At 36.2% G+C, this 12,456-nt stretch overlaps 1 protein-coding gene across 2 annotated transcripts in view; it reads left to right on the top strand.

The window, feature by feature from the left end:
- The window catches only part of Gdh (glutamate dehydrogenase, mitochondrial), a 39,533-nt gene that overhangs the window by 5,545 nt on the left and 21,532 nt on the right, over nucleotides 1-12,456 (top strand). For both annotated transcript variants that reach the window (XM_074177493.1, XM_023162126.2), the window contains exon 2: nucleotides 9,125-9,325. In XM_074177493.1, the coding sequence (XP_074033594.1) occupies nucleotides 9,125-9,325 (201 nt within the window). The remainder of the gene's footprint in view (nucleotides 1-9,124; nucleotides 9,326-12,456) is intronic.

Genomic DNA, 12,456 nt, shown 5'->3' with positions numbered 1-12,456 from the left:
CTACAGATTGGTAGTTTATGTCAAAATCATACAGTGTCGCTTTATTTTAATTTCAATGATTGGATTATCGAAGCAAATTACCTGAATAACCACATGATGAACTGGACTTATTCAAAGAAATTCAGGAATTGAAAATATTCCTGACATTTTTTACTGCTTTTCTAGTCTCGGAGTATGGACGCTCCATACTTTTTATGTTGAATATTTGTCCATTCTGATCTTGGTACTCTGAAAAAAAAAGAAATAGAACGAAAGAAACATCTGATTGTTTGAATTATCAGCACTCATGAATTTTTGAAATGTTTTTTTGGTAAAAATTAGTACAAATAGTCTCAAATTGTTGAAAACGGAACCAACTATCTTATACCTCAGTCCCCTTTAAGATAAAGACCGAGATTACTTTTATCTTTCAAATATTCGTTCTAATTATATTTTCGAAACTTATCTCCGCCTGTTCTTATAGCACTTGACCTACATCGTTCTATTACGAATCGTTTCACCACCTAATAAAACACTCTCAGTTAATCACAAGACTCGATCATAAGAGAGTTTATGAAAATTAAGAGTTACGATATGCTTTGTAGCATCCACTGTTCAAGAATATTATTTACAAACATCCAGTGAAGTTGAGGGTCAAGTTTTTAATGCAAGTTGACAGATTCGAAGCAAATATCAACAATTTATACTTTAAATGATAGACAGATGTATAGATGTATGGAGTTTTCGAATAAAACATATGAAGTTTGAATGTGATTGATAATGCTCCACGTTGAATTTTATTAGTTCGAACTTGTATAATATGATTTGAAATCTTTGAAATAACATACAATTGAAAAGAATAGCTGAAAATAGCAATAAAACTGAAATGAAATTACAAAATAAAAAATAAGCAAAGAATTGAAAGTTGAAAAATATTCAAAACCAAGTTACTTCACGACTTTTCGATTGTTAGTATCTACAATCGTCTTCGGGTGATGACTGGATTATTCCTCCGAGAGATGACTATTTCTAGGTCACCTATCTCCTCTTCCCTTCCTCCGTTTCACTGGTTTAGCGGGAGTTGACCGATTTTCGCTTGATCACAGGTTTCCATATGTTGTGTATTTCTACGCTAGCTTAGCTGAACGCAGCTTCTTTGGATTTCCACTTGAACCAGTGTTCCTCCCTGTGGACGATCTCAGTTTGTGACTACTTGTTGTTATGTTGACTAGTCCAAGCATGCTCTGATATTCCCGATTTGGCGGTTTCTCCTCGCTGTGTGTTTCTCTTGTGCTCGGCAATGTTGACTTTCAATGGCCTCTTAGTTTCACCGATATAGGATTTGCTGCACTCACAGGGTATCCGGTAAAAGCAATAATTGGAATTGCAGTCCGCGTTTGGTGGCCTGGTATTCGTGAGGCTGCTTCGGATGGTGTTTCCGGATCTGAAGCAGGTTTTGATGTACTTGAACCCAATTCTTCTTATCCTTTCCGACAATCCTGTGATGTAGGGAAGGGCAAGCACTGGTTGTGGCGGCTTCTCTTCCTTGCGAGGCTCCTACCATCGCTTTGGAGTAGCCATTCCGTTGAAGATCATTTTTGATGATGTCTAGTTCCTTCTCGAGACCTTCCTTCGTATTACAGAGCCCAAAAGCACGGTCTAATAGAGTCTTGATGATTCCTCTTTTAGTCGATTGATGGTGGTTGGATTCGTGGTTCAGATACTGTCCCGTATGAGTGGGTTTTCGGTATACAGATGTTTCCCATTTAGTGTCGGTCCTCTTCACCAAAACCTCTGAGAATGGCAATTCGTTGTGGATTTCCTTCTTCATTGTGAAATTGATGGAAGGTCTCACGCTGTTGATGTGTTTCACGAAGAGGTTTCTTGTGGGTTTCTTCAATGGCCAGAATTTCAGTCCACTGTATATATATGTTGGCTATGACTGGTGAAAGTGGCGATCTCATTGGCACTCCCTCAGCTTGTGTGAATAATTCGTCCTTCAGTTGGAAAAAACAGTTACGTACACAGTATTCTAGTAGTTCCATAATTCTATAGGTGAATTCGTTCTATCTTTCAGGTCCCCGTCTACGGATAGCTTCCTCTGCATTATTTTGTATTTGTACTGTTGTAGCTTGTAGGTACTGTTATGATTAGTTCAATAAGTTTACATGATGTGTCTTTTATACATTTATAAATTTGATTTGATTTGATCTCAACCATCTACCATGTTGACCCAGTGATTCCCAAAGCGTGCGGTGCGGCTCCAGTTAAACAATTCCATAATTTTCATGGAATTTCCAATTCTCGAATTTTTGGTCCAAAAATCGTGTATGCTGACAAAATTCCAATCCGTATCAGAAATTTTTCCAATTTCTCAATAAAGTCAAAAGCTTAGAAAAAAATCTGATGCATAAAGGGCGTCCCAAAAAAGGTTTATTTAAGGAGACGCAAGCCAAAAAAGATTGACGCCAGGGCGGATTGAAAAAAACCGAAAAAGGTTGAGAACCTCTACGATAACCATTACAATTATGAACAGTTCGGTTAAAGAATAAACAAAGTACAAGGTATCTACTCAGGAAGAAATTATGTTTTAATTAACGTCATAATTGCCTCACCTGGCAACAAACACCGTCGGTCTGGCAAATGTCGTATCGGGTTTTTATTGGTCGATAAAAAAGGAGTGTCACGCAATTCGCTTATCTAACCATCTATTTGCTAACACTATTATGAGTTTTATGGCTAATCCGATACAGTCGTCGAATTCAATTATTACACGGTTCCAAGGTCAAATTCGAGAGTTGGTGGCACGTTGTTTGACATTGAAAAGTTCCTTCATATTGTATTATATTTCAATGATGTTCTTGATCATTCTTAACAGCTTCGAAGTCAGATTAAAAAAAAGGGTAAATGAACTTATCAACGTTGAATAACAGATAAAAAGGCAGAATAAATATTGAAGTTGGAAGGAATAAACAAGGAGTTGAACGATTCGAATCTTCATCTCAGTCGAACAAATTGATAGTTGACCCCTATGTCAATCATTTTAACACATGTATTGCGCCATTGTCTTTTTAAGGTCGACGTTATTGAAAATATTGTTTACGAGCTGTTCTTGATGAAACATTGTTTCAGTTTGGTATGAATTTTCTTCACTTTTATAAATGAATGACTTGGAATACATCAGAACCTTGCATGGGAACTTTTCTTTCAGACTGTAATAATAATAATATTGTTTATTTTAAAAAATACTACAATTTTTTGTAAAAAAAACATTTTTTTCATTTAAGGACAAAACACAAGCATTGTAGGAAAACCCTTAAGGCGCTCTTAAAGCGGTGCCTGTGCGAAAGTAGCGATTCACATTGGATTTTAATCGCTGGAGATTAAATCCATTTGGAAAATCGTTCTATATTGGATCCTTGGTTTTTTCCAATATGTCTTTGATATACAATAAAAAGAGGTTTGGATCCCTGGGGAATACCAACGTTGATTGTCAAAGTATTCCAGAAATATCCATCGACAGCTACTTGTAGGAAACGTTTTTTCAGGAAAATGACGAGCCATACACAGAAATGCTTCGTCAAACCATAGCATCGAAGTTTGGCCAGCAAACCCTCATGCCACACACTGTTAAAGGCCTTAGAAATATCAAGCGCAACAGCTCTTGATTCTCCATGTTCCTCAATTGCGTTATTCCAAATATGGGTGACATACGATAGAAGGTCGCTTGTTTTTAGTTTCCGAAAATCATATTGATGACCGCTCAAGATGTTAAATCTTTTCAAATAATTCAGGATATGGTGGTTTACGACTTTCTCCGTGATTTTTTATAGCACTGATAGCAAAGCGGTTGTTCTATAGTTATTTGGAAGATTTTTCTTGCCCTTTCTGGGAGTAGACTGAACGCGAGCAATCTTACAACATGATTCAAGAATTTTTCACAAGTGATTTACAGTGCTCCTTGAAATTCATGTTCTATCAATATCTCATAGTTTTTTTACAGCTTTAATATCATTACGCCCATGGCGAGCGAGCGTCAGAACGAAACGCCACTGGCAGTGTATCATGTGTGACGTCAAGCACCTGAACTTCGAATCGTCCGTGTGAAGCGGAGGTTCTCAAACTTATTTTGTCTACCGCCCACTTCGAGAATACATTATTTTTTAGCGCTCACCAAATATTTTTACTTTACTACATCTTAAGAATCACAATGGCAGTCATTATTTTAATAATTAAATTATGTGTGTCATGTGAAAATAATACTTTCTGATGAGGGCAATATGAAACACCATTTTGTAACATCAGGAAACGTTTTATTCATGTTATTAAAACGAACATTTCAATTTGAATTTCAGAACTAATCTAACGTAAAGGATGAATTTGATGATTTTTAACAAGTTTGTTAATATCGGGCTCGAATTTACACAAAAACAGCCGTAAGTCACCGCGTTCGGTAATCTGCAACCGATTTCTCTTTTTAGTTAGCAACGTTGTCACAGCACTAAATCCACGTTCACACGAATACGATGATGGGAATGCTATCAAAAAATCGTTGAACGTAAGACCACAATCCAGGGTACAATTGCGGAATTGGCTTTTGTAGCCAAAATTCTTGGTATCCATTTTTGAATTTCATTTCTATTTCCTCGTTCATTATCAGTTCCATGAGTTTTTCTTCCAGTTGGGGTGATTCTGCTGTGTTGACATTTGAAAAAGGATCCAACAACCACTCTGGTATTTCCAATTTTAAAATGCCCTGGAATCGTTCTGCCAAGTCACTGTAGAGGTTCTCCAAATATTGGCAGTAAACAAGCAAGTTGTCGTTGTTGAAAGATACTGCTGACAAATTAGGGAAATTGCGAAACTCGCGTCTGCCGATATTATTCTTGTATAAGAGCAATTTGGCTACAAAAGCAGCAATGCCATTTTTTGTTTCGATCAAATTCAAGTCGTCACCTTGAAGTTGGAGATTGACATCATTAACTAATTTATACAGGTCTGTCAAGTACGCAATATCATTCTTTGAAGTGATGAGGTTGTCGTGCAGTTCTTTGTCTTTGTTTTCCAGAGTCAAATAGATTTTAAAATCTAGTCAGACAGTTACCTCTTGATAATCAACGCACTTCTGTGTGAAATAGCAATCGGTTGAAATCTTCATCATTAGCAACACAAAGCTGATTAAATAATCTGTCATTTAAAGAACTGTTTCGGATTTTATGATTGAGAGACGCGCTTACTATACTTTTTCGCAACCAAATGTTGCCTATGAATGACGCAATCTACAGCGAGCACATCTGGAATTTTATTTTTCTAGTACGCTATGAAGCCTTTGTGACATCCTGTCATAGCCGGAGCGCCATCCGTAGCAGCTGATATAATATTCTCCAGTGGAATTTCTTTCTCATTAATCCAGTCATTTAAGCTTAAATTAGGTAAGAATCTCGGAATTCGAGATACCCAGCTGTAAGTCTGTAAATACTTGTATATTGACACCCTAAAAGTTGTCTCAAAACCTACATATGGTAGGGTGTAAGCAACTATAAAATTTCAAGGTCAAAGGTCACAAAAATCGGTTTTTTGCGCTTTTTTTGGAAATATCTCATTTCCTATGGGTTTTTTGCTATTTGTATTTATTATCAATATTGTAGAATACAAAATTCTCTACAAATTTTGTTTAAAAAAAAATTTTATACGGTGAACCGTTTTCGAGATAGAGGGCGGAGAGCGCGCGGTCACAGCATCACTTCAGGTCAACCGGTGCCTCCGGTCGAAAACGCGCCATATATAGTTGATGAACTATCGATAAATCAATGATTATAAATATTTGTCAATTTTTATTAACTATTATATTATATTTTATCATTTTCTTCATGCATTAAATCTATATCTATTCATATTGTATGGAGCAGAGAAGATACTTTTTCTATTATTTTTGATAAATACATAAATTATTTACAAAGGCATTACAGTTCCAAAATAATTGTTGTATTTGACGGATATTCAGACTACAGTAAGAACGTAAAAGCTATGGAGCAGCAGAGAAGACCTGCTGCACTTTCAAAAACGTATGAAGTTTGTTTCGATGAAACAATGGTTGTACCAGTTACTCAAGAAAAATTCTTATCAAATCGAAATAACAAAGATAAGTTCATTAATATGTTAATTGAAAAATTACAAGCTGCAAATATTACTACTAAACAAGCCAGAGATGATGCGGATGTTCTTATTGTTGAAACTGCAATTGAAGAATCAAAGTCTAAAAAAACTGCAGTTATAATTGGACAAGATATTGATTTACTTGTCATTTTAATTGGACGTACACTGTGTTACGAACAAGAAATTTTCTTTAAAAAAGTTGGGAAAGGTAATGTAAAAACGGAGATATACTCGACTAAAAGTTTTGATAATTATCCTCATTCTAAAAAACATATTTTATTTCTGCACGCATTAAGTGGCTGTGACACAACTTCTGCGCTTTTTAAAAAGGGAAAAAAATCATTTTTAAAAGTTTTTGGGAAACTGACAAATTTGGATGAACTAGCTGCAGCATTTGAGGAAGAAAATTGTTCGGCCCAGAGATTATTAGAGAGTGGAACTCAAACCTTATTGGCAGTCTATAATGCTCAGAAATCTGTGAAAAGTCTCGATCATCTTCGTTATATGCATTACGTCAAGTCTACAAAACTTAATAAACCTGTGCAGCTTTCAAATATTCCACCAACAAGTGCAGCTGCTCATCAACATTTCAACCGTGTATATTATCAAGTTCAAATTTGGAACCCCAGGTATGGGGTTGGGCAATGCGAAACGACAATTTTACCACCTGCTCCAGAATATTTGCTAAATACAATTTTCTGCAACTGCAAGAGTGGTTGTGGTTCGCGATGTGGATGCAGGAAAGCGGGCTTGCAATGCTCTTTAGCTTGTGGCCAATGTAAAGGGCAAGCTTGTCTCAATGCTCTACCATATCAGAGCGACATTAACGAAGATGGAACCTTTGACCCCGAAATCATGGAAGAACTTGAGACAAATGTCGTTGAAGACGATAATGAAGATCAGTTTGAAATTTACCAGCAGCCAGAAGACGACGATGAAGAGGAAGAAGATGATTAAAATTATAAATTGTAGTTTTTGTACCCTTTATTCCATTTCTTTACTTTCAATAAAAATAAATGTATTCAATGATATTTTTCAATAAAAAGATTAATTCATAATGTATTTGTTTTTTTTTTCATCATGTAAGAAGTTATATATATTAATTAGGATAAAATTCAAATATAATTCCTATATTTTCATTAACAATTCTGCAATTACATGGGCAGGTAAGTGTTGTTAAATAAATTAATGCTGAATAAAAAGTGGATAAGTTAGGAAAAAAATGATAAAATATAATGTAATAGTTAATAAAAATTGACAAATATTTATAATCATTGATTTATCGATAGTTCATCAACTATATATGGCGCGTTTTCAACCGGAGGCACCGGTTGACCTGAAGTGATGCTGTGACCGCGTGCTCTCCGCCCTCTATCTCGAAAACGGTTCACCGTATAAAAAATTTTTTTAAACAAAATTTGTAGAGAATTTTGTATTCTACAATATTGATAATAAATACAAATAGCAAAAAACCCATAGGAAATGAGATATTTCCAAAAAAAGCGCAAAAAACCGATTTTTGTGACCTTTGACCTTGAAATTTAATAGTTGCTTACACCCTACCATATGTAGGTTTTGAGACAACTTTTAGGGTGTCCATATACAAGTATTTACAGACTTACAGCTGGGTATCTCGAATTCCGAGGTGAAGTTACTATAATGACTGGACTACATCACAAAATTTTTCCAGTGTATTATATATGGTTTCTTCTTTTGTATCTGTCTCTAAATGTCTGACAAATAGTAGTTCTTGATATATTTTCTCATTTTTAATAAACCTCACGTATGACAACAACAATGCCTCATTGGTTGGTAAAGAGGGCTCATCTAACTGAATTGAGAATTTAGAAGTCTTCAGATGATTGCACAATGACTCTTCAATGTTTTCAGCCATCTCATCAATTCATCTTTGCACGGAACTATTGCTTAAAGGAATTTTTCAGATAATAACTGCCGCTGGTTTATGGAGCACAGTGGTTATTAGTTACTTCTTTTATTGCCGGTAAAATTAAATCCTCTCCAATAGTGTGAGGTTTACCTGTTTGAGCAATTAGCAAAGAGATATTGTAGGAAGCTCGTCGTCGTCTTGCTTAGAAGCCGCCGAAAAAAAGTTTTGACACAGTTGGCTGAGCTGAGTTTTTCTTTTCCAGTTCTTGAAAATAAGACACACTTTTGTCTTTTTTATCTGAATGCATTTTATTTGAATGATCTTGTAGCCTAAGGGCTTCATTCGAAAATGGATTTGTGGAATTTTCAATGAACCCATATTTCATATATTCCGCGCTAAACTTCCGTTTCTTCTTTTTTGCTTCCGACTTAATTTTGTCTTCAAAAATGCCGAAGTAAAGAATCGAGTATTAAAAACTTGCTAATGACACCACTCACATTATCCACCACAACACGTACAGCAACACCTAGCTAGTCGCTAACTGAATTCACTTGTTTTCGTAATATCGTCGAATGACATTACTGGCTGGATGGCGCGCGCGCTTTTATATGAGGTAGCGGGCAGGCCTAGTACTTGCGAGAATGGAGACTAGAAACTTCTCGCTTCGCATTGAAGCTTACCGCCATCTAATGTACAGTTTGACAATTATTGAACAGGAAGTAGTTACTGTCTAGTCCCCTAGATGGCGTTACACGAGGAAACGCTCGTTAAGCGTAAAGGAGCGGTAAAGTTTGTGTTGAAAGCAAAAAACATTTTCAAATTAGCCACCGCCCTCTCTCTGTGCCCTTTACTGCCCCCCTATAGGCCTCCAGCGCCCACAACGGGGCGTTATCGCCCACATTGAGAAAGACTGGTGTAAAGCGACAATACTCCAATGCCATCATGAATATACAAGAACGTTCGACGACATATCAAGGATCATTCGGGAATAAAAACATATCTCGAAATATTTATTCGCTACAGGGGAAATCTGGGAAAAAAGTTTTCAGTAGTTAATCAACTCTTTTAACCCAAACTGAACATATTTTTCTTTACTTTCAGGGATGCGTTTCTCCATGGACGTATCCAGAGACGAAGTTAAGGCCTTGGCTGCCTTGATGACTTTCAAATGCGCATGCGTGGATGTTCCATTCGGTGGTGCCAAGGCCGGAGTCAAGATCGACCACAAGAAGTATTCTGAACATGAACTCGAGAAGATCACCAGGAGGTTCACCTTGGAACTGGTGAAGAAAGGGTTCATCGGTGAGTGGTTCACCATTTGGCATATCTATTTATAGAGAGATAATTTTATTAATAACTTCCCACTGTTGAATCTACGAATAATTGTGCTGTTACGGCACCTAATTAAATATTTACAATGAATTTTATGATGAAGCTTCAAATATCTGTTCAAACAATCCAATCAAATCTAACCTTGAATGTATTCAGTGTATTTCAAATTGATAGTTAAACTATGCATGCGTCACCGGAATTTCATTTTCTTGATGGAATTATCGCAAAAATCTGAGCTAAAAAACTTGAGGGAGGTGAAATAATCATGAATGGCATACAGTTGGTACCAGGAAAGTATCAGGGTATACAGGATGTAACTAAATAAGTGTAAAACATTTAAGGAGGTGATTCCTCATCGAAAAAAAAAATAGGATCTTTCATATAAAGAAACTTCATTGGAGCATCTCTTGTTAAGATACAGCCCCTTAAAGGGGGTACATAAAATTTGTACAACAATTTTTTTCACAAGCACTAAAAAATATACAATATTGAAATCAAACTGACGTTTTGTACTACCAAAAAGACACTTAGTCAGAAATTTATTTGGTTTACCCCATGGTTGTAAGGGGTGGAAAACACAACCCCTAAAATTTATTATTTCCGATTGCCTGTTTCATTCTAAACAAAAAATGTCTCTTGGGTTTTTTGCCCAAAATAAACCAGTTCGCAGCAAAAAATTATTTTAGGAACAACTAGAGAGATACATCGTTATAAATGCGAAAATACAAAACTAATCTATCTAGTAGGACGCTATTAGCGATAGTGACAATTAAATTGGTATGACGCTGTCAGTTTGTGAATTTTCGGAATTGAATTAACACTAATTGTGTGTTGTTCTTCTGTTCTTAGTTTGTTACCTCAATAATTCACTTGTTATTAAAATGGCATACACAAATGAGGAAATGGCTGATATGCATTACGTTTACGGTCTGTCGCAGGGAATGGGTTAGAAGCTTCTAGAAGATATGCTGAAATGTATCCTCAACGGCAGCATCCTTCACATAGAATATTTGCTCGACCTCATCAACGATTACGAGAATATGGTTCATTCGCAAAAGAACGCAGGATTGTGGTCGCCATCGAGAAGTACGAACACCACAGCTTGAGGAAGCAGTACCTAATTTGATTGAAGAACAATCTACTACCAGTACTAGAAAGATTGCTTTGAAATTGTGACTTTTTGAAGACGATAGAATCTACAGACGAATGTAGTTTTTTTCGTGACAAGATTATTAATTTTCATAATTACCACATATGGGCTGATGAAAACCCTCACGCTATTGTCGAAACTAACCATCAAGAAGTTTTCTCTTAACGTGTGGCTCGGAGTTATTGGGGATGATTTAATTGGGCCTCATTTTCTACCTCCTCGATTAAATGGTGAGGCATACGTTCAATTTTTAAGAGAAATGCATCTAGTACTGCTGGAGGAAGTTCCTTTAGGCATCAGAAGGGATATGTTTTTGTGCATGATGGGGCTCTCGCCCATTTTAGTCAAGTAGCACGTCAGCATTCAACTGAAACATATGCAAATCAGTGGATAGGTCGAGGAGGATCACAGAACTGACCCGCTCGATCCCCGGATCTCAATCCTCTCGATTTCTCTATTTGGGCTCATTTACAGCATTTGGTTTATCGTACTCCTGTTCGCGATGTAGAGGACTAAACCGCATCATTGATGCGTGCAGAATAATCAGAGACACTCCAGGAATATTCGAGCGAATACGTGGCTCAATGCGCCGACGTCTAGACGCATGCGTAATGTTTTGTTATTAATAAATTAGTTTTGTTGATTACCCTTTAATCGTTTAATGCTGGTACTAACTACAAAATAACAATGAATCCAGTTCGCATTTATGACGATGTATCTCTGTAGTTGTTCGTAAAATAATTGTTTGCTGCGAACTGGTTTATTTTGGGCAAAAAACCCAAGAGACATTTTTTGTTTAGAATGGAACAGGCTATCGGAAAGAAATTTTTAGATGGTAAACAAATAATAAGACAAAAAGTTACATTGGAAATAAATTTTAGGGGTTGCATTTTCCACCCTTCACAACCAAATGAATTACTGGCTAAGTGTCTTTTTGGTAGTACAAATCGTCAGGTTAATTTCAATATTGTAACTTTTTCAGTGCTTGTGAAAAAAATTGTTATACAAATTTTATGTACCATCTTTAAGGGGCTGTATCTTAACAAGGGATGCTCCAATGAAGTTTCTTTATATAAAAGATCCTATATTTTTTTTTCGATGAGGAATCACCTCCTTAAATGTTTAACACCTGTTCAGTTACACCCTGTATAGGAATGTAGGCTTTAATGTCTGGCGTCAATGTTTTTGTTTTGGTTGATTTCGGGGTTTTCCTTTGGTCCTCTTTGGTTATAATCTCCAAACGTGTCTACTGCAACTGCGGCAGTCATCTTCAGTGACATGGTTGAAGTACTCTTCTTCACAAATCAACTGAAACTGAAGATGACTGCCTCAGTTGAGTTGAAACGTTTGGAGAATGTAACCAAATGAAACCACTGCAAAATCCGGAAACCAAACCTAAACAGGAAAGTATATTTACGATGCAGTTGAAGTTTGCGTTGAATCAGAAAGAGAGAGAGAGAGAGAGAGAGAGAGAGAGAGAGAGAGAGAGAGAGAGCGTAAAATTGTACGCTTGAGCTATGGCACATATAGATATAAAATTATTAAAATGAGAACGTCTCATTATATTGAATTCTTACTACGTCGAATTCTCACTACGTCGAATTCTATGCCTTTCACTGACGTCACCAAAATACGAACGTTGCCGAAACTTGAATTAGTTTTACATGGCGGTAATTCGACGTAGTGAGAATTCGACGTAGTGATACCCATTAAATAGTTGAATCTTTCGAGAAACTTATTGATTTTTATTTTTTAAACCTTGTCAAACAAGAAATGTTTTCAGCCAGATTCAGATAATCAATGAAGGTGCATACACACCCTTTAGATCTGTTGCTGAAAGGCATGTTACCAAAGTCTCTGACAAAAGTCTGACATGAAAAATATCGTGTTTTAACCGTATTTCGGAATTCATTAAAATTTATTTTTTGCCCTTCTACGATTTTCATTCTCA

This window comes from Leptinotarsa decemlineata, unplaced genomic scaffold, assembly GCF_025532065.1.
Source record: "Leptinotarsa decemlineata unplaced genomic scaffold, Ldec_3_MD MMD2_tig00002974_RagTag_RagTag, whole genome shotgun sequence".
NCBI classification, from domain to species: domain Eukaryota; kingdom Metazoa; phylum Arthropoda; class Insecta; order Coleoptera; family Chrysomelidae; genus Leptinotarsa; species Leptinotarsa decemlineata.
The sequence above is the reverse complement of the archived record's forward strand: the minus strand, read 5'-3'. Positions and strand labels throughout refer to the sequence as shown.